This window comes from Aulonocara stuartgranti (assembly GCF_965226115.1).
Source record: "Aulonocara stuartgranti genome assembly, chromosome: 9".
Lineage (NCBI taxonomy): Eukaryota > Metazoa > Chordata > Actinopteri > Cichliformes > Cichlidae > Aulonocara > Aulonocara stuartgranti.
The window spans coordinates 29,030,202-29,054,912 of NC_138960.1; the positions used below are offsets into that span (position 1 = coordinate 29,030,202).

Here is a 24,711-nt window from a genome sequence, read left to right on the forward strand (position 1 = left end):
CACCCCAAAGGTCTTCAATAATATTTATTGACCACATGAGAGCAAGGCAGCAGCGACTTTGCACGATCAACCTGAAAAACCTCCTACATTGTTCATTTCCCTTTTCAAAAATAGATAAATGTATTTTCTTGTGAACTTTTTACAACCGCCTGTGCAAAGTTTGTGGCTCTTGGCATCCGGGTCAGGAGAAGAACAGAGTTTTTTGAGTTCTCACAGTTGATCATCAAATGACTTCTTCTTTCTGACATTTCAGATGCTCGTCTTTCTAACAGCTAGCCAGCCTTCAAACTAAACAATGATTTAACCAGCGCAGGTTGTCCAAACCTGTGTATCCCATTGGCATGTTCAGTTATTCTTTTTACACCTGCTGGCTGACTCCCATCATTCTTTTTATTCCAAAAGACTGTTGGAAGAAAAAAAATCTACCTCTACTTCATTAATGCTGGCACAGGCATCTCAGTCTCAGTACCATCTAATCCAAAGCACTGGCAAATTCTTCTCATATTTGTGGGGGGAAAGGAGCTTTTCTCTAAGAATAACCAAATAAAACAAAAACAAAAAAGAGGTGATGTTTTTAATCACATTGCAGCCACATATCAAGTTTAATAGTAGTTCTAAAATATATTCTTTATCATTAAAGTGAGCAGGGCTGTATAGCTAACGGTGCAGGTGACTGACAGATCAAACCATATCAACCTGAAACCCTGCACAGGGATGCTAGAAGGAAGATTTTAATATTTAACAAGATATCATCTGATATCTGCGCTTTCAATACAACATCAACTAATAAATTGGTTAAAGTGACATTTCTTTCTCCCACAAACAAACATGGATATGCGTCCGTGTGATTAAAACTTGACTTAATCAGATGTTACGTTTACACAAAGTGAACTAGAAATTGAAAAACAAGAGGTACTGCAATAATTCTAAAAGCAGTTACCCTCAAAATTACAGCAGGTCAGGTAATCTCACTAGCTCTGAATTCCTTCTGAATCCATATAAATGACTCTATTTTTGTTATGTCTGATACAGACTGCTGATGCAACCCCCGAAAACTGACTATTAGCCTCCGAGCTAAAGAGTACCTTAGATGGCACAGTGGTAGCTTCATAGCTTTGGGTGCCCAAGGTCATAGTTTTATGTCTGATCCCTGCTAAGTCCTTCTCTTTGACATTGCATCACTACTTTGTCATGGTGCCTCTTTTCAGGAAGATCTTTTCATTATCGCTCTCATAGTTTTTATGTTTAATTATTCTTGTAAGTGTAACATGACTCAAGAGAAGAAAGAGAAAAAAACAAATCCATACCTGTTATAATACTTTAAAACCTACCTTTTATTCACACCTCTCCATAGCTATTGATTTTTCTCCCAGTAGAGGCCATTGTAATTCTTTTGCTGCTGGCACATCGCCTCAGCAGTCAGTCGGTCAGCAATGCAGGCAAGCCTGTCAATCAAGACGATCTGCCAGCCAACGAAGCTTCCCACCTGCAAATCAGTCAATCACCAGCTATGCCATGAGTCTGAAAACCAAGCAGCCATCCGCTCAAACGCTTTCTCGCATCATTGTTTTTCTAATTAATATCATATAGCAGACATTCGACGGCATCTGTTGCACTACAGGAAAGAAAATCCGGTGTGATCTGGTGTGTGTATGTGCGCGTGTGAGAGTGTGTGATGTTGTTCTAAACACCTTCAGAGTGAAGTCATGAAATACGTACTGAAAGGATGCTGAAACAAGTAACTGTAATGCAGCATGGCATTACATTTAACTAAAAATGCCAGTTTTTCCAATTTATTTTCACAACCTGAGAGCAAATAGGAAGAAAAGAAAAACACTTTTGACATATTCCAATAGTAAGTCCAGAAAAAATGTAAATTAAATGTTGTATAAATCCTGAGTGTCCTTAGAATTCCACAGTGGACAACAAAGCAGCTGTTTGTAGCAGCCATATATTTCTCTCTAAGAAAGGACTGCAACATTATACTAACAAGGGCAAAAAGCAAAATGCAGGTGAAAAATCAATAGCTGAATATGGGGTTCAACAACATTAACAAAAAATCCATAGGTATTACATTTCCTTTATGTACAGTAGAAAAAAGATGTCAAGATGGGCTGAAAAATAGGTAAGATTTATGTGTCTTATTTGACTTGGACCAAGCTTTAGTTGGAAGCCTCTTGGGAAAATGCTTACTGACAGGGGGAATCATGGTCCTAAAATGATAGTCTTATCATGTTTGGTGCTTCAGTTTCTATTGATTCTCACAGAAAGTGCCCAGATATCACCACTGTGTTACAGTGTCAGAATTCATCCCAGTATTACTATGTTTTCAGCTCCAACAAGACAGCGATACGCACATGTAATCATGCTGTAAACATTCGAACAGCTAAGAATGTGTTTTAACCCATAAAAACCAGCAGTGACACAACTGTCACCGCTCCTTTACACATGGAAAAAAGTTCCTGTTCAAGTTTTAAAACTGACTCCCCCAAAGATTTCCAAATGCTATTAGACAACTTTAGGCGTAAAATCCAGCAAAATGACATAGTACCAACATCTGCAAAGGCTGATTAGTCTAAATAAGTTTTTTAAAATGTTTTTTTAACTGTTTTACAAAACATCTGTCCAGTGACGTTCCTTCTAATGTAGGAACTGAAAGAGGGCAGTTCATATTATAAGATCAGAAAATAATATGTGAGCCCTAAGGTCTTATTCCACAAGATGTACTGTCTTTAAGAGAGAATGTGAGAATATGTGTAAGTGTAATATGAGAAGTTGGAAGGCAGCCGAGTGAATGAGGGTGTATGTGTGAGTTTTTGCATTTGTGAGATAGAAAGCATACAAGAGAGAAGCGAAAGACCGAGAGCAGAGACTGTGTGTGGTATGTTGTTCTGAGGGATGAAAGGCTTGCCCCAAGAGACTGCAGAGCAGCATACCACACACACAGACAGAATGCAGACACTCTCCAGGAAGATTGCTTGTAGGTTAAATCTAGCCCCAACAGCAGCTCTTGAGGGATAATGTATTCCACTCTGTATCTGACAAAAGAAATCTTTTTTCTTCTCTCCTCCCGTTCCTTCCTCCCATTCTTCCATCATTTCTTAATCTCTATTTTTCCCCTCTTATCTGCTACAAAAACATGAATTAAACTAAAAGAAAATTCCAATTTTAGCTCTGAACTTCAGTGTAAAGTTCAGGACAAGCAAAACAACATCACTTCAGCTATCTTGGTTGTGTCCTTTTGCGTCTTTTCTGCATCTTTTCTACCATCTGTTTTATGCTTGACTCTTTAAACTGCCCCGATGCTTGTCTGAAAAAAGCTGATTAGTCTGAATATTGCTAGTTTTCAAATTTACTCCCCCGAGCTTTTCAAACCAGATCTTTTTTTAAAAACCTTGGATATCAACAAATCCAAGAAAATTCCTTGCGTGTTATTTCCTTTGTGCTTTACCCTGTAAATACCTGTTATTACCAGGTTAAGCGTGGACCTCGAACCAGCACAGCCAACTAAAAAGCAAATCTGAATTGCCTCCCCTACCGATGCTGACAAAGCACTGCTGAGGTGAACACACTGAATAAACCCAAGTAATCCTTTGCTCTCTGTAATGATGTCATCAAGAGTCCCGATTTAAGCCAGAGGGTCTTATTGAGTAGAGGAAGAAATAACCTTTATATCCTTTTCAAACAACGGCAGATTAAAAAATTTCAGTATGTGGCTCTGTGCATCTTCCAGCTTGCACAAATGCTTTCTCTAGAGTATATGCACATCACCAAAAAGAGGCAAGCAGTTATTTAATGAGTGCATGACGGTGAAATAAATACTTTTTTCTTTTTTTTGCTTTATCATAAATACCATAGACATTGCAGACGTACTTTTTTTCCGAAAAGACAAATGTTCATTGCCTGCATCTTAAACTCTTTAAATTTAGGCTCAAAACACTTTTTTCTCTCTCTGACAGTATATTTAGTTTGCAGCAAAAGCCACATCCAACATACCACTAGTATAATATTTTACCAGCAAGAGGTGGGGTGTAGGTAAATTCGATTTAAGGCTCCATAGAAGTTGAGATTCAAACCGACGTAATCACAGGCACCTCCTACACTTAAACTAGAAAGTCTTCAAATTATACTTTGCTGAGTTTGGAGCTGAAGCTGTGTGTCCACATGCCAATTGAAGATTTAAGCCATAGCTGGAGGACATATTTTATGATGAGAAGTTATTCCATTGCTGTTCTGTCGCAAGTTCTTCCTTGCTGGGATGGCAAGAGGATTTCTCAGGTCCCCGCTCTTTTACCCTGACACTTTCTCCACATAAATTCAGGCAGCGCTAACCAAAAGATTAGAGACCTGAGCTCAGGACCACAAGATTACCCGTTCGAATCCCTGAACAAGCTGTGAAAATCTGGACAGGGAAGAGGAGAAGCATTTCTTTATTCTACCTTGAAAAATGTGTAATTTAAAGAGTCTCCTTGGGCAAGGTACTTGATCCTCATCTGTTCCACTCAGGTTTGAATAGTAAAAGTCTGTTCTAAGATAAGATAAGATAAGATAAGATAAGATAGAACTTTATTAATCCCTCGGGTGGGTTCCTCTGGGAAATTCGACTTCCAAAAAAAGCACAGCAACGACCAAAGTTACAGTTACAGAACTGTTATATATATATACACACACACACACACACACACACACATATATAAATACAGAGACAAATATAAATAAAATATACAAAGGGGATAAATAGAATAAATAGAAATAAAAAATAAAAATACAAGTGAATTGCACATTTCAAGTATTGAGTCTATTGCACTGTTGACTATTTACAAAAAGTATTGCACAAGGTATTGTACAGTGAGGTGAAGAGGCACTACAGCTTAGTTGTTCCCCCCTCCTTTGTCCTCCTGTTTCCCCTCCCTCTCCCCTCCAGAGAGGAGTTAAACAGTCTGATGGCGTGTGGGAAAAAGGAGTTTTTAAGTCTGTTAGTTCTTGTCTTGGGGAGAAGCAACCTGTCACTGAACAGACTCTTCTGGTTGTTTATGGCCGTGTGCAGAGGATGCCCAGCATTGTCCATAATGTCCATCAGTTTCTTTAATGTCCTTTTCTCTGCCACTGTCACCAGAGTGTCCAGCTTCATGCCGACCACAGAGCTAGCCCTCCTGATCAGTTTCTCCAGCCTGGATGAGTCCCTCTTTGCTGTGCTGCTCCCCCAGCACACCACAGCATAGAAAAGTACTCCAGCAACCACCGACTGGTAAAACATCCTCAGGAGCTTCCTGCAGATGTTAAAAGACCTCAGCCTCCTGAGGAAGTACAGTCAGCTTTGGGCTTTTTTATACAGGTGCTCTGTGTTGCATGACCAGTCCAGTTTATTGTCCACCCACAGCCCGAGGTACTTGTACTTGTTGACCACCTCAACCTCCTCCCCCTCTATCTGAACTGGCAGTGGACCTTCTCTGGACCTCCCGAAGTCCACAACCAGTTCCTTAGTCTTTGAGGTGTTGAGTTGCAGGTGGTTTGTGTGACTCCATGCGACAAAGTTCCTCACCAGACTTCTGTACTCCTCTTCTTGATCATCCCAGATACACCCCATGATGGCTGTGTCGTCTGCAAACTTCTGAATATGGCATAATTCAGAGTTGTAGCAGAAGTCAGAGGTGTACAGGGTGAAGAGAAGAGGGGACAGCACAGTTCCCTGTGGTGCTCCTGTGCTGCTGACCACAGTGTCAGACGTGATGTGTGTATACTTAACACCCTCTTGTATGACTGGGTGGAATGAGTGTGAGTATGCAGCAGAGCAAAGTTTCACACACTGTGAAAACCTTCTATCAGGTAATAAAGCCTTGAAAAAGTAGGATTTTCAGAGTTTCAGCGAACAGACTCAGAGATCTGTCTATCCCGTGCTCTGAAATGTAATCCAGACCTGCTGTTGGAAAATCTTTTAATTAACTTTTACTTAAGGTTTCCTGGTGCGCAACTGTGACTGAGGATTTGGTTTTAGGGAAATCAAATGGTTCCATTATGCCACAGAAAATCATCTTGCTTTGGGAACCCAGCTAATAAGAACAGTGTAACCCAGATCCAACCCAGAATAGATACCAATATGAGAGTGAAGAACGCAACATCTCAGTAAACTGAGACAAAAAGTTGATAGGTCAGCGTTTTATTTTATGTGTCTCGCTTTCACACGAGGTCTACATTTCTTTAGTCCTCTCTTTCTTTTGTCTTTTTAGTGATTTTATTGTACATCTACAGCGACTATGTTATGAGATCTGAAAGGGAAGCAACATGTAAGTGTCTTTTTTTTCTCTCTCTCTCAAATACTTGTGAATTTCCCACAGAGCATTAATACAAACGCATACAAATAACAAAAAAGCAGCCTCTCCTGAGATTATAGTGCTTCACTCAGTGTGACAGGAAAGAAATAATGATCTTTTATGCTCCCTTCACCCATGAAAGAGGGCGGAAAAGTTAAGAAAAATAAGAAACTCATCCTCCCTGGAGGACAGAAGCATGGTGTCCGGAGGTTTGTTGTCACAGTTTTGTTTGATTATTTGAATACTTGATAACGAAGATGCCAAAGCGATACACTCCACGGTAATTATCCATCACTCAAGGTTTGACTAAGATGACAAATTTAGTTCAATAGTCATAAGCAGACAGGCAACAGTGAGTAATTTCATGGCTTTGAAAGTAAAAACTTTTTTCCTTTTCCAGGCTGCCGGGGAAATAGAGCCGTCAAAGATGGGCCAAACCATGTGTTGTTGATGAAGTCAATTGTTGCTAATAACCAAATAATGTTGATGGCTAAATTTAACCAGACAGTCAGTGACAAGAAAACATCAGTCAGTGTGTAAAAATAATGGTCCAGCGATGAACCGGGCTTGCATCGCTGCCACCTCCTCCTCCTCCTAGGGTGGACTCTGTGACTCAAACTAGAAGCCCTACAGTTCGTGTCCATGAACACAACTAGATTTAACTTTACGAATATTTAACAAACTGCCATGAGGTTGTATTGCAGATGCATTTTGTGACTGTGTAAATAAAAAAAGGAAAACTAGTCTCCCTAGAGATCAATCAGTTTATTAAATGTCCTCAGAATTTCACGAACTTTGTTGACTCTGTTGGCATTCACTTCAAATGTTGTCATCTAACCTCCAGCTGAGTTTGTGCTGTCAGCAACAATCTCTAATGTCAGGGTATACCCTTTATGTGTATGTTCACCATCCCACAAATGCACCCTCCTACGGGGACACAAACTGTATAGTTTCCCATAGTCTTCCTCGATACCTTGCTGTGGTACACTCAGTGCTTTCCAGTGAAATCACTGAGGATTTCTAAAGTGGATCTTTCTCACACTTTTAGACATGACCTCCATCTGAAGTCTGGGCTTATAGTTTGCATTTTGTATTTCTTATTTGTTTTACATGACCATACTAGAGCTCCCGAGTATAAATGCAGTAAAGAACTGCTTAACATCCTCTAATAACTAGTAAATCATCAGAATTCACACAAATCTTTAAATAACTTTATACATTTACATTTATACATGAAAAACAAACAATGTGGTCTTCTTCTTTTTTTCCTGCATGGCAGCTCCATCTTTAGCATCCTTTTCCTAGTATATCCGCTAACCCTTTTCTGCACATGTCCAAACTGTTTCATCCCTGCCTCTCTGACTTTGTCTCCAAACCGCTCAACCTGTCCGTCTAATATACACATTTCAAATCCTGTCCCTCCTGGCACTCCCAAAGAAAACCTTAGATTCTTCAACTCTGCCACCTCCAGCTCAGCCTCCTGTCAATTTGTAACTGCCACTGTCTTCAATTTATAAATTACAGCAGGTCTTGCTACCATGCTGTATACCTTCCTTTTCACTCTTGCTGCTATCCTTCTGTTGGAAATCACCCAACACTTGTCTCCATCCACTCATTTGTGCACTGATCATTGCTTTGGATAGGCGGCCCAAGGTTTTTGAACTCATCCACCTTCATTACCTCTGCTCCTCGCATCTTCATCTTTCCACTTGCCCCCTCTAATTCACTCACATGTAATCTTTCTTGCTTCTACTGACTTTCTTCTTTCCTCCCTCCAACTCTCCAGGGTTTCTGTTACCTTCTCCCTACTCTCAATACAGATCACAGTGTCATCTGCAAATATTGTTCATAGAGATTCCTGCCTGATTTCAACCATTTGCCAGTGCACCAAAAAACATTTCCTATGATTGCTGATGATTGCAACTAGCAGGTTGCCATGGCCACACATAATTTGCATGAAGGATGCTGACTTCTTTGAAAAGACTGTGGAGAATGGCCGTGTTCAAAGTAAAAATTGTGTCTGGTCAACACACATTTTGAAGGATGTAACTTTTACTTTGAAAGAAAACAATCTCCTTTCCCACTGCTAGCAGAGTAGCTGGCAAAAGTCTGCAAACAAGTCAGCATCTTTCATACAGACTACAAGTAGCTGTAGGAATCGGCTAGCAACCAAAGCAATCACGAGGTTTTCAGTCCAGAAATGTATATCTTTTTGTGACCAGTTTCACTGGCAATATTCTTAAGCAACCACTTGGCAAACACTCAGGAAATGCATGATTTGTTCCCTAGAGACCGGTGGTTGCCGACTGCTCTTGATGGCCTAATTTTCTACCTTCACTTACTGAACCCATAAGGTAAGTGGGCATTAGCAGTAAAAAAAAAAAAATACTGTAGACCTACTTCAATATTTTCGTACCACTTGTGGAGGTTAGTGTTGGTGAGAAATGTGCTCAAGGACAGGTGGTCTTTTCTCCTTAAAAATTGCATTTGTCTGAGGTATTTTTGGATCGGTTTGAAGAGAAGGTTGAAAATTAAGAAGGACAATGCCAGAGCAAGAAGGGTTGTGTGTAACAGAGTTAGAAAATAGCTTAATGAATTTCCTCAAAATTGATGTGCTTTGTGAATAGTTGGAGCCACCTGGTGGACAAACACAGCAACTGCAACTGTTAAGGTTCCAAATTGCTGCACAGCGCATACCTCAGCAAAGGAAAAAAGCTCCCAAGCTGGTGGTAGGTGCTAGTGAGCGATACTGTTGTCAATTTTGTAATTGTATTAATGAAAACACCCTCATAGTGGTAATTGTCAACATGTATTTTGATTGTAAGCAGTACTAGCATGTATCCCGAAAGTTACAGGCATTTTGATGCATGGGTAGTAACTTTATTCACGAGTAGCATTTTTAGTTAGCATGCTAAGCTAATACTCGTTAGCTAGTCGGGTGCTTTTTGACTTGCACTCAGCTCTAATGCTTCTCTATGAGATTGTGATTGTTCTAATTCTTTTTAACAGAACTGAATGTTGCAGTTGCTTTGCAGATTGTTAATGAAGACTGTGTGCTGTTTTCTTTGTACCAGGTAGGCGCTGTTAAGTATAAGTTTTAATTGATGCTGTTGTATAGGAAAAAAAATGATGAACAATGATGATTGTTTTATAATAGAAAAGCTGTTTTTATATGTTATTGTTGTTGTTGGTTAGGAAAAAGGAGAAAAATAAATAAATAATATTGCTACTATACGATCACAAGTTTGGTTTCAGCTAGAACATTTAAAAGAAAGATTTTGTTGATGTTGTGTTGTATAAATATATCTTAGTCATTTGTTAAGTGTTATGTTTGGAAAAGGGAAAAGGAAAAAAACTCCCAAGCTGGTGAACTGAATGTTGCAGTTGCTTTGCAGATTGTTAATGAAGACTGTGTGCTGTTTTCTTTGTACCAGTTGCCAGAATAAAGAGGGAGCCCAGAGTAAGGGCAAGTCCAGCGTTGCAGTGCCGTCCTTTCTACATGGGCATATCACACCACTTGCACAATAGACTCTCAGAACAGCAACAGCTACATGTGCAAATAGTCCTTCAGAAGAATGGCAAGAGAGAGACGAGGACAGTTCATTCATTAAACTGATTGATTCATTGTCAGAGTTTAAGTTGGTCTGTGTGTTTAGACAACACAGAACCCAAGAGACTGGGCAGGCAAGAGAGAGAAAGATCAATTGTGCTTTAGAGAAAGAATGAAGTAGGAAGGGGAAAAGAGAAAGCACTACGGACATAAGATAAATAGAGTGTGTGAGGGAAAGTGATATGGGTGGAAGCTTTTGGTGAAATATACAGCAAGAAGACAATGAAACGAGTACACTTTGCATCAACTCAAAAATGCCTGTACAAATGTAAATCACACGGAGGGAAAAAACAGTTTAACCAGATTAATCAAGCAAAATGCAAACACACACACAGAAAATGCCACAAATCCACAATGTTAGAGGAAGCAGCACTGGCAATGAAATGTAGAAATGTTGGACCTTGTCTCGGTATATATTATACATGAATTCATTTCACAACCTGCAAAAGTATTCTCCCTGTGACAGTATAATTTTAAGTGTAAAAAATATATCTTCACCCTTAGGCAAGCTGAGACCATCTCTTTGAGCACAGCCCCAGACCTAAACACTCATCCTTATCGTGTGCATCACCCAAGGGGGCAACTTGGCCTAGCAACAGAAAATTCAATAGAAGATTTTGGTCTTTTTACATGGAGAACACAGTACATGTGCCTGATGACGCCTACAAAGTTTACCTCCAGCCTATCACACTAAGCACTGAGCAAGTACAAATACATGTAACCTGTAGGCAGTCAAGCTACACAGTTAAACTGTGCAACACTTTTCAGCTATTTTCTGAAATTACAGCCATGTGCAGGTTTTTTGACCTCCGAAGGAGAGCTGGTGCCCTCCTGCCACTGGTGGTCCATGCAAGGTGTTTAACTTATGACATATTGACAAACATTAACTTTACTTTCAGTAAATAGGGAAAATAATAAAGAAATGTCAATATTAGATATTTTGTATGTGTAGCAATTTTGACACAGTACTAAAAGGTGTTTGTTGCAAATACAGGTTATGCTATGAACTTTTCATCAACACCAATGTGCCTTCACGACCCTAACACATGCTGTGGAGAAACCCTGTCCTCAGCATCTGTCTAAAATAACCCATACACTCAGAGTTTGCCTCCATTACCCTGTGCCAAACCCCAGTTTCAACTGGTATTTGCACTGCAGGGAAATTAGAAATCTCCTCCCCCGTGGCATCGCCAGGCACCATCTGCATCATTTCTCACAGCACCTGGCAAAGCCCTCAGAAGCTCCCCTGTGAGCACCTCCAGAAGTTTCTGGGAGGTCAGTCCAAACGTGGTCATCTCTGTTTTTTGTTTGTTTTCTAACCCTTAGGCGACAGATGATGTGCTCTGACTGTGATACCGACCTTTGCAGAAGTCTGTCTCAGTCTGTATAAGTGAAAATATAAATTTTTCAGATGATAGACTTCTACTGCCCTTTTCCTCTTTAAACCTCACTGTACATATTACACCACGAGCTAATGTATACCTCGGTGGGTACCAGCCCCTCAGGGCAGATGTGTAGAATCAGAGGCATGAGTTATTAATAACTCAGGGCGGTCATTTTTGGCTTTACATGTGGAAAAGAAAATGTCCACACTCAGACGTCAGTCCCAGTACTCACTAAGAGCACACATATTGGCTTGCTCAAAACATATGAGTTTATAGCTGCTGGAATGATGCCACCTCATGCTTGGTCTTTATCCGTGCTGCTTCTGAACAGGCAGGTGAGAGACACCAGCCCTTAGGCAATGATATTGTGACAAAAAAGGGGGAAAAAAGTCCTCCTCTGGATATATGAGAGGAAGCCTCTGTGAGATTAAGTACAGCAAGGTGATGCCAGAGGGAAGAAGCTGCCAAGTAGTCGATAATACCCACCCTGCCCATGTAAGAGCAGCCAGTCACCTGTAATATGCCCTCCTTGTTCTCAGTGACCCATTCCTCAGAGCTCGGGTGTACCTCAAGTAATTTAGACTCAGTCTTTTTCCACTAGGGGATATTTATTAGCTTTAGGAGAGTAATTCATCCAAGAGAGATGCAGTGAACTGTGTTGTTTTTTCACCTTTGTTGACCATGGCATCAGATTCCACAATAGGCACAAGCGGAAGAAAAAGTCTGTCCTGCATCACTCTCCTATCTTGTTCATTTCTAACAAAAAAAAATGGGTCATCATAATTGGCAGATAAAGATGAAATATGGCCTACTTAGCCCTAATTCAGATGCACATTTCTCCTACCACTTCATCAACAGTAGCCAGTATGTGAGGAGTTGACCCCAAACTGAGCAAAGCTGTAATATCCCTTGAGTAACCCGAACTTTCTTGTTTGAGTTGTTATCTGCCATAAAAAAGAAATCATTATAGGTGAAGTAAAATGTCGGACGAGTACAAAACCCCACAGCAAGACAGAAAAGGAGCAGATAGGCACAATGAAGGGAAGTAAAGCTGAAAGCAAAGGAAGAGACAAAAGAGAGCCGGCAAAGGAAAAAGGCAGCTGGGATATGAGGTTAAGACAGATAAAAAGGAATAAAAGAGAGACAAAGAGAAAGCATATTACTGAAGAAAAAAGAACAAGCGAAAGAAAAATGACAGAAAGAAGTAAAGGTAATGATAGGGAATATTAAAGGAAGAGAGAGTGCCTGCAAGGGGGAGAGAGTCTGGATTTGCATGTCAGTTAGTGTCTCTCCTTTTCAGTTTCATTATCTGCTAGAATAACAGGTGTTTTCTGCCGAGGGGCAAAGGGGCATTATTATGACCCATGTATCCACTGATAAGAGATATTAAATTGAACTAAAGACAAACACAGTCTCTTCAGCATGATGTGACCTCGAGGAGAAAATGAAATCAGAAAGTCCACAGCAGTTCCTCACCATAATATCTGAAAGCAGGTAATAATTTGAGAAAAGAATGACAGAGCATGCATGTTTCTGCTTCGGCAGCCATCACGGGCGTTTTACAACCAAACGTTGCCTCGCTTGGTTTTGCAGGTGAGAAACTGTCAACAGCGCTCTTTGGAAGAAAACCAATATCTTGTAAAAAGAAACGTGATGATTAAAATGCATGTGACACAAGATTTTGATATTCGCCTGCCTTGCAAAGTAGCAGAAAGAAAATCACAGGGATTCTTAGAAAAGGTGTTTTTTTTCTGAGGTTACATGATGTGCCAGCTGTGAGCTTCATGCTGTAAATGAATCAGTTATATCTTCATCTACAGCTAAAGGACTCTGTGATGTCACATGTCAACATATAGAAAACTACAGATTACTTAATCTGCATCCTTCTCCTGTTTCCTACCCCTCCCCAGAAATGGTGTAACATTTTGCTAAATTCATTCAGAAATCATTCATGTAATTTAAGTAAATAAATAAGATGTCCTCACATTTGATAATAATGATACTCAGAGGAGTTCATTGTTGACTCAATCACTATAAAGGTCCAAAACATGTTCAGATAATCAGCCCTCCACCAGCCTGCTTGACACTTGGCACATGGTGTTTATGCTGATATGAAGTTTTTGGTCTCTAAGTGTGGGACTGTGCATTACATCCAAACATCTCCACTATATGGTCTCATTTGTCCAAAAGACATTGCTCCACAAGTCTTGTGGTTTGTTCGGATGCAAATTTGCCATCTTCCTTTAGAGCGAAGAGGCTTCTTGGCAACAGTCCCAAAAACACCATACTTGTTCAGTCTTTTCCTAATTTTACTGTCATGAACTTTAACATTTAACACGCTAACTGAGGCCTTTAGAGAGTGAAATGTAGCTCTTGGGTTTTTTTACTAATTCTCTGAGCATTGCTCAGAGAAAAGTCTGACTTTGGTGTGAATGTGCTGGGGCATCCACTCCTGAGAAGATTAGCAACTGTCTTGAATGTTGTCCATTTGCGAATAAACTTTCCTACTATAGAATGATGAACTTCAAATGTGTGGACATGGTCTTATAACACTCCCCAGACTGATGGAGAGTAACAATCGCTTCTCTACGATCTGTCTTTCCTCCTAAACACATTCAAACAAGCAATATAGTTAATCTGCGATTGTATTAACCTAACTTCAAGATCTGTGAAGGACTGGGTTATTATTATTTTTGAGTGATGTTTTGATGTGTAAAATCTCAGAATAGCAGGGACATCGGTCGGGAGCTGCATGTGAAATCTGTCTTACTCAAGTCATTCTCTTAAGTATTGAAAATTGGTTGCCATCATGCCAAGAGCTAAATAACCCTCTGGGACAAGTAAGAGATTTCAAAAGATATTTTTCTACAATAAAAAAAAAAAGATCTACAAGAGCTCTCAATTTTAAGCAAATGCCAATTTGCCAAAGAATGGCTGTCCCAGCAAATTAACTCAAAGAGCTTCCTGTCAGACGCAACATAATTCTCCAAGAAACCCAAATTTTCATTACAGGATCTTTAGGTCAGTTGTGCAGCTGTAGCCATTAAACTACTGGGGAATGGTAAATGGCCTGTATTTGTATAGCGCCTTACTAGTCCCTAAGGACCCCAAAGCGCTTTACACATCCAGTCATCCACCCATTCACACACTGGTGATGGCAAGCTATTGTAGCCACAGCCACCCTGGGGCGAACTGACAGAGGCGAGGCTGCCGGACACTGGCGCCACCGGGCTCTCTGACCACCACCAGTAGGCAACAGGTGAAGTGTCTTGCCCAAGGACACAACGACCGAGACTGTCCAAGTCGGGGCTCGAACCGGCAACCTTCCGATTACAAGGCGAACTCCCAACTCTTGAGCCACGATCGCCCAATGCAGTTAGCTTGCTAATGAACAAAAGCAGGGTCTTTGGAATAATGTGCTCTAAACAGTGTGTTTAGCCACACTAACAACAGAAAAGTGTGTTGCAAGCCAAATATAGCTTACACCAACTGTTAAGCATGGTGGTGGAAATTTTATGTTTCAGGATTGCATTACTGCCTCGGGGACTGGGCAGCTTGCTGTTATTGGCTCAATAAGGAATTTTTCATTGTATCAAAAAGTGTCTGAAGATAATGTGAGGCCATCTGTCCAAGAGCTGATGCTGAGCTGGAAGGAGACCTTTTCAGCAGAATAATGATCCTACAAGCGCTGGCACATTTACCAAGGAATGCTTCAAAAAGAAGAAATTGAGGGTTACAGAATGGACTGGTCGAAGTCTAGATTAAAAATCGTATTAAATATTGTATATGAAACAAGACGTGCAAGGAAACCAAGAGATAAAATAATGAGGGTACTCAGAAGAATAGATCTGTTCATATTTCTGTTGTATAAATTATAGATGGAGCTAATTTTCTTTGTGCTTTTTAAATATGTCGTTTTAAACTGTAGTCACTGACTGGTGTGTTTGCTCATTTAAAAATGTTTCATGAATTTTCTTACAATGCAGGTGGAGCTTCTCAATATATATGTACAATATAAAGGAGGCCATTGCATTAAACGTTTCTTCCAAATCCAGAAAAAAACAGATTTATTTGCCATCACTGGAAATCCTGAGATTGGCAGTCAACTCTGAAATAAACTTTAAAGAATGCAATCCCTGCCTTCTTTACAACCTGAGCTAAGAGTGCCGGGTTGGTGACATGCTGAGTTTCTAATGACTGACAGAAAAGTTGTCAGTGTAGCGTCAGCTGTTAAATATTCAGCGTCCATCAATCACCTGTTTCATTATAGCCGCACACCTCAACTGCTCATGAGAAAGTGGCTCCATTGTCATCTTTATCTAGTTCACCACTGACCCACTTTTTGTTACTACCTACAAATAGTCAAGCTTAAAAAAATATCAGGGAATTCTAAGCAGTAAAAGTGTTTCAGAGGGGGAAGTGTAGGGTAAAAAAAAAGTTTAAACAGGAAAAAAAAATGCTAAACGAGGAAGGAAGGGAAATAGTAGTAAATATTGGAAAGACTGATGTCCAAGAACGAGGCGGATTGGTTGGATGGATGCACTGTGAAAGAGAAATCTGATCAAACATTCAGTGGGTGTAGGCTTGTAAAAGAAATCCTTTCCAATGAAGAATGCACTGAGCCAGGAATTTATTCATAGATGCATTTATAATGCATGCCCACAGAATGAATGACTTCCCGTAGCACATGTGTGCACGTGCGTGTGACTTACACATACATGTTTGTGCAAAACTGCGAGTGTGTACATTGCATGTGCGGTGTGTCAGGGAGACAGAACAACTGCTGATTGATGAGACAACGTTTGTTTTAACGAGCCTCTGGAGTGGCTTCACCTTGAGAAAGATTTGGTTGCTCACTTTACAGTGCTTCTACTGCTGTCTGGAGATATCTGAGGCATACACCATCAGTCTATTGCTCGCATTCGTGTGTGTATGTGTGCTTGTTTTGTGTGTTTACCTTTCTGTGTTTTGCTTGTGCATTTTTCTTTTTGTATAGCAAGTGTGAGATTTGGTGCCCCTGTCTACGAGAACAGCAGAGGGAAAGCTAAGTGATAGGGTGTGGGTGTAACTGGTTGCTATAAATTAATGTTGAAGCATTATTTCAATTATCCTGACCTACTTAACCACTAAACCAATAAATCTACATGTCTAAGAAACCTTAACAGCCAGAAAAACAACCGAAAAAACAGAAATGTTTTATCATATCTTGCTATACATCTCATACAGACATGAGAACTGATGTAGATGTTTCAAATTTTCAAAATCATTCATGTCTACCTTTGAATGGCAGCATGATAAAGACACTGGGATACGGGTTAATCCACCACAATTCTGTACTTTCTTAAAGCAGGACTCCACCTGCTAAATCAATGAAGCATGTAAATGTCAGACTATTAATGCTTCATTAAACTAAAGCACGGGTCGTTGACAATAGTGCAGATTTGCTTCAGGGGTCCCCGACATTTTAACATTTTTAAATTTTACATATAACGCCACATGTAAACACAATATGACAGCACAGCAAGCTTTTGAATGTGATTTGTTTTGCCATCTTTAATGAAAAACACAGCTGTTCTGTTGCGTAGTTATTAAATTTGACATCTTTTCGCTGTCCTTATAGCATGGATAGTGCAGGTAAACTTAAAGGAGAGAGAACAGCAGTTATTTCCTCTTATATAGTAAAAAAAATGAAAAAAGAAATAAATCAAACTGTCAGGTTAAATTATTTATAATTGTTCAGGTTTCCTTAAGAAACCCTGGGACTACCTTGGAGAATTCCCATTTGAGAGCACAAAGAAGCGCCATTTCCACGCTTGGCCTCTAGGGGTCACCATAACAATCACGAGCCGCTGTTCATTCCCCTCTCTGCACGCATCCTTCCCTCTCGTTGACTGTTTACTCCATCAATGGCGGAAGCGGATTAAGTCTGTGAGTGTATAAAGGATTTCTTTTAAAGTAAAGCACTGATAGCTTCACAGTGTGAAGTCAGAGTGTTTATGTGTCGCTTTTGTTGAAGTCGGACTGTTGTGTCTGTGACGGGAGGACTTCTCTTCGTCACGTGTTGCACGTGAAGTGGGAGAAATGCTTGTGGAAATGAATGAACGATCTTTAGGTCGAGCACTTAAGAGAAGGGCTGTGTTAATATGTGACAAGAGCTAATTTTCTTTGTCGGTTAGTATTAAAGAGGTAACGAGACGATGCAATGTACTTTCATTGAGTCCAGAGTGTGTATGGAGTATTAAAGAGAGAGAGAAATGAGGGAGAAAGACAGGAAAACTGCCCACTATTAAACAATAAATCCATTTTAGAAAGAGAAAATAAAAAACTGCCTGCACTATATCTTTGAGAGTCCACCGTGAGGGGAGGGTCTGATCGTTATCGAGGGCTAGCTGTTAAAGGTTCAGCTGAGTTCAGAGTACTATAATGATCATTAAACCCTGCTGCACTTGGTTTTCTTTCGTAGTTTGCTCTGCTTTGGTTGCTAAAGCTGGAAGGTGAGCAGATCCAGGTGAAGTATACATTTGTTTTAGTGCTGTCATCAGCTGGTTCGTGAGGTTTTAGGCGTATTTAGCCTTTTTGGTCGTTTATATGCCCTGGTTATCTACAGGGTTGTTGCTTTCTTTTTTCATATAAAGTACAGTTTACAGAGTCACAGCTTTTAATTTTCCTTTAATGAATCTGTCATATATTATGACCTTCAAACATTCCAACCTGCCCAAAAGATATTCAGTTTGCTGTCACATCAGATATGCAAGAGCCACACATTTGAGAAAAAGGGTTGGGTGTTAAGATTTCTGTTAATAGATTAGTCAATCATTAACTACCTGGGCTCCATTTTTAACTTTAGTTCCTCTCTAGTATACAGATGGTGTTATATTTTTCACAGGTATTGTGTTTGATTCATTGATTAATTTAATCAGCAAGAACATTTAAAAAAAAAATCATCACATCAGTTTGTCATTGTTGTTAAACCAGAAGATTATTGACATGAACAAGAAGACTGAGGCAAATTTGCTGACAATTTTGACAGTAGGTTTTTACATTTTCAGCCAAGTCCACATGACCCATCAGTCAAAGAAGACAGATATATTAGCAAAGAAAAATAGTTATTAGTTGCAACCCTGTTGTGTCGGTATTGTGTCTTGAAACATGCGTGTAAACCTTGAAGTTGCATAGCTTGTGGTGGTCAGAGGGCCCGGTGGCGCCAGTGTCCGGCAGCCTCGCCTCTGTCAGTGCGCCCCAGGGCAGCTGTGGCTACAATGTAGCTAGCCATCGCCAGTGTGTGAATGTGTGTGTGAATGGGTGAATGACTGAATGTAGTGTGAAGCGCTTTGGGGTCCTTAGGGACTAGAAAAGCGCTACACAAATGCAGGCCATTTACCATTTTACAAATGCAGCTTCCATGTGGATGTTTGTATTTTTAATCAGTTTTCTTGTTTTAGGGAGAATTAATAGTTCAGTACAAGCCCGGTCAGAGGTAGACATTTAAATGACTTTCTTTCTTTGTCGGCTTACAAGCAAAGAATAAAAGTAGAAAACAGACGGACAAAAGGAAGAATAGCAGCAACATATGCCCTGTTCTCCTCAAGTCCAAGTGAGTTGACTGATTGAAGACAGGCTGCTGTGGATCCTAGCCATGGATGAAAAGATGACACCTTTGGACTGCCTGCTGCCCTCAGGTACTGCCTTTCAAACTCACATTCCCTCACCAGAAAAACACATGCACACAATCAATCAAATCTGAAGGTTCATGCACAGATGCATATGTCTTCTTTTTTTCAGTTGTTGTTGTTGTTTTGTCATACACAAACTATACTCTTGCGTGGGGCACCCACCCACACACAGACGATCTCAATGCATCTGATCAAAATTCACGCTTACTCGCATCACTGTCACACTTGTCTTCCTCCCTCTGCTTCTCCCACTCACTCCGACACACGGTCTTTGGGGAATTAGAACTCAAAAACAAATCACTTGCACTTTCATGACAACAGTGTACATATGTATGAGACATGCCTTCCCTTCTCTTTTGCTGAAAGGGGTTTTTGATGTTTTTGCTTTAAAGGGGTGGTTTAATTAAGTTTGATCTTTCTAAAATCTAATCATCTTTTTTGCGTCTGAATGAAATGCCTGACATCACATAAATTCTCCTTGTTCCAACAAAACATTTTAGATCCATATTAAATGTGTCTAAGTTCAGTACATAGCACATTTATTATCTCATTTCCAAAGGCAAGCTAACACGTTACAATAGAATTCATTACCCTAACGATAATCTGACATGTCCTGTACCCAGTGATGCTCCTAAAAAAGAAACTCTCCAGATGGCTGGCTGCCCTACAGACCTGAGAAGGAAGCTGGTTATATCTGCCTTTAGCCACTGCTCTCAGGTCAAGGTTTATGTGAGCTCTCTGGTGGTATGAGCTTCGAGGAAGGAAAGCTGATGTGAGCCGAAGGGCAGGTTATTACCAGACCTGTAAAGGTCAACGGGATCGTACAACAGTTTGGCCTGTAGAACAGACAGCAGACACTTGTACTTTCCTCAGGCTCGAGTTACATTTATTAGTTCCATGTAATTCCTGACAACTGTACTCATTTTATTAGCTAAAATCTAATGCAGTCAGCTGCAACAGCTCTTCTGTGAATTCCACTATTAATACCGTGCTTTGACCTAACCAGGAACACAAAGTAGAATAATCCACCTTACTGACCACATGAACAGAAATGGAAAAGAAGCTTTGCAAAAGTTGGGTACTGTGCAAAAGTCTCGAGGGTTCCCCTCATTTCTTCATGTTTTGCATCCAAGGAGCCAGCCATTTTTTTTTACCTACCTAAAGAATGAATCAGTGTTGTGTCTACACATAACACACACATTTGTTTCCATTTGTTTAGTTCAGTCCATGAAAAATGCCAAAGATAACTCAGTTTGACAGACATAAAATAATATTTTTGCCTTAACAAGGTGAATTCCAAAAAGCTATTAAACATAAACTTGGCATATTACAGCATGGTGTGCGGTTTGCTCTTAAAAAGTTTAAGGAAACTGAACAACTGAAAGCCAAAATTAAGAATTGTCATGGCTCTGTCATGGTTTGAGCTGCCTTTCATTCAGTAGTGTTTAAGATCTTGTCGAAACTGATGGAAATAGGGATGTACAGTCAGATAACATACAATACCCAATGGAAAATATGTTATGTAGAAGCCGGGACCTCAAAATTATTGGAGCAGTGTGGGATCACCTTGACAGAGCAGCAGAATAAAAGCCTTTTGAAACGACCTTCAAGAAGCCGGGAGAAAGATTCACGAAGACTACTTAAAGAAGAAAGCTTGCCTAAGAGAGTTCAGGCTGTTTTGAAGAATAAAAGTCATCATGGCAAATATCAACTTTCAAGTTAGTTTGAGTTGTATTCACCTTATACTGTGTTTCGATAAATGTTTGCTGCATCTGTTTCAGTGAACCACGGATTACTTTATAAAGCAACGTATAACATAATGGAGTAGAAGAGTATATTTCGGGTCATTGGTGGTGAGTTAATACATTTTATGAAAATTTGACCCAGGTTAGAAATATTATTCTTCCACAGAAAGATATGAAAGATATGATCAAATGTTATATCCACGGTATGCTGAGCAATGTCTGAGGTCTGGCTTTTCTCATTCTTTCTGGATTCCTTGGCATCTAACTATCACAGGCACACACTGTGTGTAGTTTTACTGATAAGATGAATCTGAGGTCTGAGTCCTAGAAAAATCGTCCTTTTAATCAGTCTTGGTGCTCTGTGGCATTTGTTGCATTCTTGGAGTCATTTCTTGAAATGTTGTCTTTTTTTTTTTTAACCACTCTACTCCAACCTGCTACTGTTTGGATAGCTATACTGCTGGTCTCTCTTCTTGTGTATGCCTCACAGTTCATAGAGTGGAATGTAAAAAATGCATTACCAAATAAGAACGTGGACTAAGAAAAACAAGCTGGGATGTCAAGAACTGTTTTCAAAAAAGCGCTACTGGGTTTATTTTGTATGAACGTGAAATTCTTAGCAATAAGGTAAGAAACAGAAGGAAATGAAGGTTTAACTGAACATGGGAACATTTTGGGAACAGTTTGCTATAAATGAGTTGATATTAATTGAATAAAGCAACAACAACAACAAAAACCTGTTTGCTTGCCTCTGTTCATCAGTTACTGTGTTGGCTCTAGGCTGAGCATTTATTAATGCTAATGTTACGATTAAGCTGCATGCTTATAGTTTGTCTCGCAGTTATATTGAGAGTGGGCTAAATATAGGGATTTAAATCAGATCATAAAATATAATCACAATCTCAAGCTTGTACTCAATTGAGCTAAAGTAATTAGTAAGTTAACTTTAATTGACTTGCGTATGACTGAAAACAACAATTATGATATTTACAGAAGTTGTTTTAAAAGTGTCTTATGATAAAGAGCTGTGCACTCACAAGCCACTTCATTAGGTACACCTCACTAGTACCAGATTGGACCCCCGTTTGGATTCAGAAATGCTTTAATTTTTCAGATTTGTCATCCATGATGTCAATCTCCCGTTCCACCACATCCCTTCGGTGCTCTATTCGACTGAGATCTGATGATTGTGGAGGCCATTTGAGTAGAGTTGAGTTTTGTGACAGGATGTCTTATTCTGTTGGAAGCATTGGTATACACTGGTTATTAAGGGATGGACTTGGTTGGCAACAATACGAGTCTGTGGTGTTTAAACAATGTTCGCTTGATACTAAGTAGTGATCAGGCGTCTCATCAGACCCAGACCAGGCAGTGTTTTTATGAACTTCTACTGTCTAAACTCCCTTCAGTCACATTTCTTCTTCATTCTGATGTTCAGTTTGAACTTCAGCAGGTCATCTCGAATGCCTGACTTGATTAGCTGATTCGATATTCATGTTAAGAAGCTAATATAGTGGGCAATGAGTGCATATTCGCAGCTTTCTGCCTTTCAGCACGTACTCGCTGTTTCTCTCCATTAAACTGACCCAGTTTGTAGTTTTGCCATTGACATACGAAATAAATAATTTGAAGGCACTCTTTCAACTTGCGATGGTCTCCAATGAATTATCTAGCATATTTGATCAAAATATTTATTACATTAAAGCACATTTGAGTCACATCTCATTTATTGTTGTCTAAAGCACTACAATCATCTTGTTCAACTGCAGAGGCGTACTTTTGCTGCATGCTTGTGTGCACAGGGTATGTTTGTATATACTTGACATTCTCACACACGTGCATTATTTGTGCAACGCAGGAAGACGGAACTGCTGTTGATTTTCTATTTGTGTACAGCTTGAAAATCAGTACCACACGGAGACCGACATCAGTCAAGAGACACTCACTCATGTCAGGAAGCTATCAGCAGTTTTGAAGCATTCATTGAAACAAATGTTTACTCAAGCATGTTAGATAAGCGTTACAGGCTGCAATGTTGCATTTGCTCACTGTACAAATCCAAGATTTAGGCTAGAGATTTCTCTGGGTGTGCAAATAATCCGCAGAATGATGCAGAAGCAACAAATCACATACACCCCCGGTGTTATAATTTTGTGGATAAATTTGTCACTTGCTATTAAAGGTGAAAGATGTGCCTGAGATTCCCAGCATCATACATTTTTTTTATTTATTTATTTATTTTTTACCCAAGTGCACAGTATAGCGATACACTTTTAGGATATATTTATATGGCTTCCTTAGTTTAATCTCTTGGAGGAAATGCTTATCTAGACTCTCTGAGGAGGATATAAGAACAGCCCCTGGATGTCTGCATTTTAAAATCCCTAGTGTGCACAGTTAGCCTTTTAAATTTCATCATTTTAATTATAAATACTTATTTCTGGAATATCTTTGTGCTAGCTTATGTGTTTTGGATACTCTGTACGTGTGCGCGCGCGTGTGCACGCGTGTTTGTAGTATTTATGCTGTCTGGCACTTTTAAGAGAATCCCAAGGTGACATTTCTTTGAAACGGAGTGCAGGAAAGGCCACGCGCCTCCTCTTGTGTGTGTCTGTTTGTGTGTGGGGGGTGGGGTGGGAAGGTGAGTGTTTGTGTGTCGAAGGTAGGGTTGCCAACCGTCCCTTAAAATACGGAATCGTCCCGTATTTCGAAACAAAAGCACACGTCCCGTATTGAGCTAATAAGGGACGCACTTTGTCCCGTAATACAGTGAGAATCAAAAGTAGTCTATAAATGTTAATGGAATTAACGCTTTGTTTGAAAACATAATTCCCAGCCCCTCTCCTGCTTTGTGACCAATGAGCTGACAGCACACTTATGACAATTCGAGTATGACAATTCAGATTACCGCTCATCTCATTGGTCGAGGAAAGGTCGCTTACGGAGAAAATACCGGAAGACAACAGATGACCACAACAAGAAGCATGACCAACAGGGAAACAAACGCCGACACTGCGGTGCAAGTCTCGGACGACAGTACACCTAAAGCTGGGCAAACACTGTGCGATTTTTTCAGTCGCGTTATTCAGCTCCTGCTCAAACTGCATGATTGACTCGCAGGGGTTAAAAGTTGGTAGGTCACGATGCAGGTCTCACACTATACGGCCCGATGCTCTGATGCGACCTGAGTACTCACACTGTGCCTCCATAAAATGAAGGTTATAACAGAAAATCTGTCGCGCTCTCCCTCTGTCTTTCACTCACACAGACACACAAACCACCACCATCAACTTTGCTAAATTGCTAATGAAAAACATTGATCAGGCAGCTGTGATTGAGCAGCAGTGTAAATCCAACTATTTTCATGGTTGTTGTGGTCGTGATAATTTTGTGAGGCCACATCGAAAGGGCTCGGATGGTTCTACAGGTTGTGCCTCCATCGCTTGTGTCCAGATCACACGCTGCACAGCCGTGCTGCTCCGTCTTTTTCGCTGACATTTGTGTTTGCGCGTGCGCAGTGTGACAAACTGCGGTGACACCCTCACGACCAAGCGATTGATGATCGGGAGCTGGTCGTGAGGTGTTAATCGCGTCTCGTTACCCCACGTATACTACACGACGCACGATGAAGGCCAAAATCGGGCCGATCGCCAAATCGGTCGCACGACTCAAAAATCGGTTCAAAATGGGCCAAAAATCGCACAGTGTAAGCCCAGCATTACACTCACACAGACACACACACCACCACCATCAACTTTGCTAAATTGCTAATGAAAAACATTGATCGGGCAGCTGTGACTGAGCAGCAATGTAAATCCCACTATTTTCACGGTTGTTGTGGTCGTGATAATTTTGTGATGCCACATCGAAAAGGCTCGGATGAGCTTTGAAAAGTTCTACAAGTTGTGCCTCCATCGCTTGTGTCCAGATCACACGCTGCACAGCCGTGCTGCTCCATCTTTTACACCAACGTTTACGTGTTTGCGC

General features: G+C 40.2%; 1 protein-coding gene across 2 annotated transcripts in view; it reads left to right on the plus strand.

Moving 5' to 3' along the window:
- Positions 1-17,144: 17,144 nt before the first annotated feature.
- tpk1 (thiamin pyrophosphokinase 1) overlaps positions 17,145-24,711 on the plus strand; it is a 90,385-nt gene continuing 82,818 nt past the window's right edge. Inside the window, exons 1-2 of one of the 2 annotated variants that reach the window (XM_082545901.1) lie at positions 17,145-17,234; positions 18,825-18,985. In XM_082545901.1, the coding sequence (XP_082402027.1) occupies positions 18,943-18,985 (43 nt within the window). In that variant the 5' untranslated portion in view covers positions 17,145-17,234; positions 18,825-18,942. Of the gene's footprint in view, positions 17,801-18,824; positions 18,986-24,711 lie in introns of both variants that reach the window. The other variant, XM_082545902.1, reaches the window with a different exon arrangement.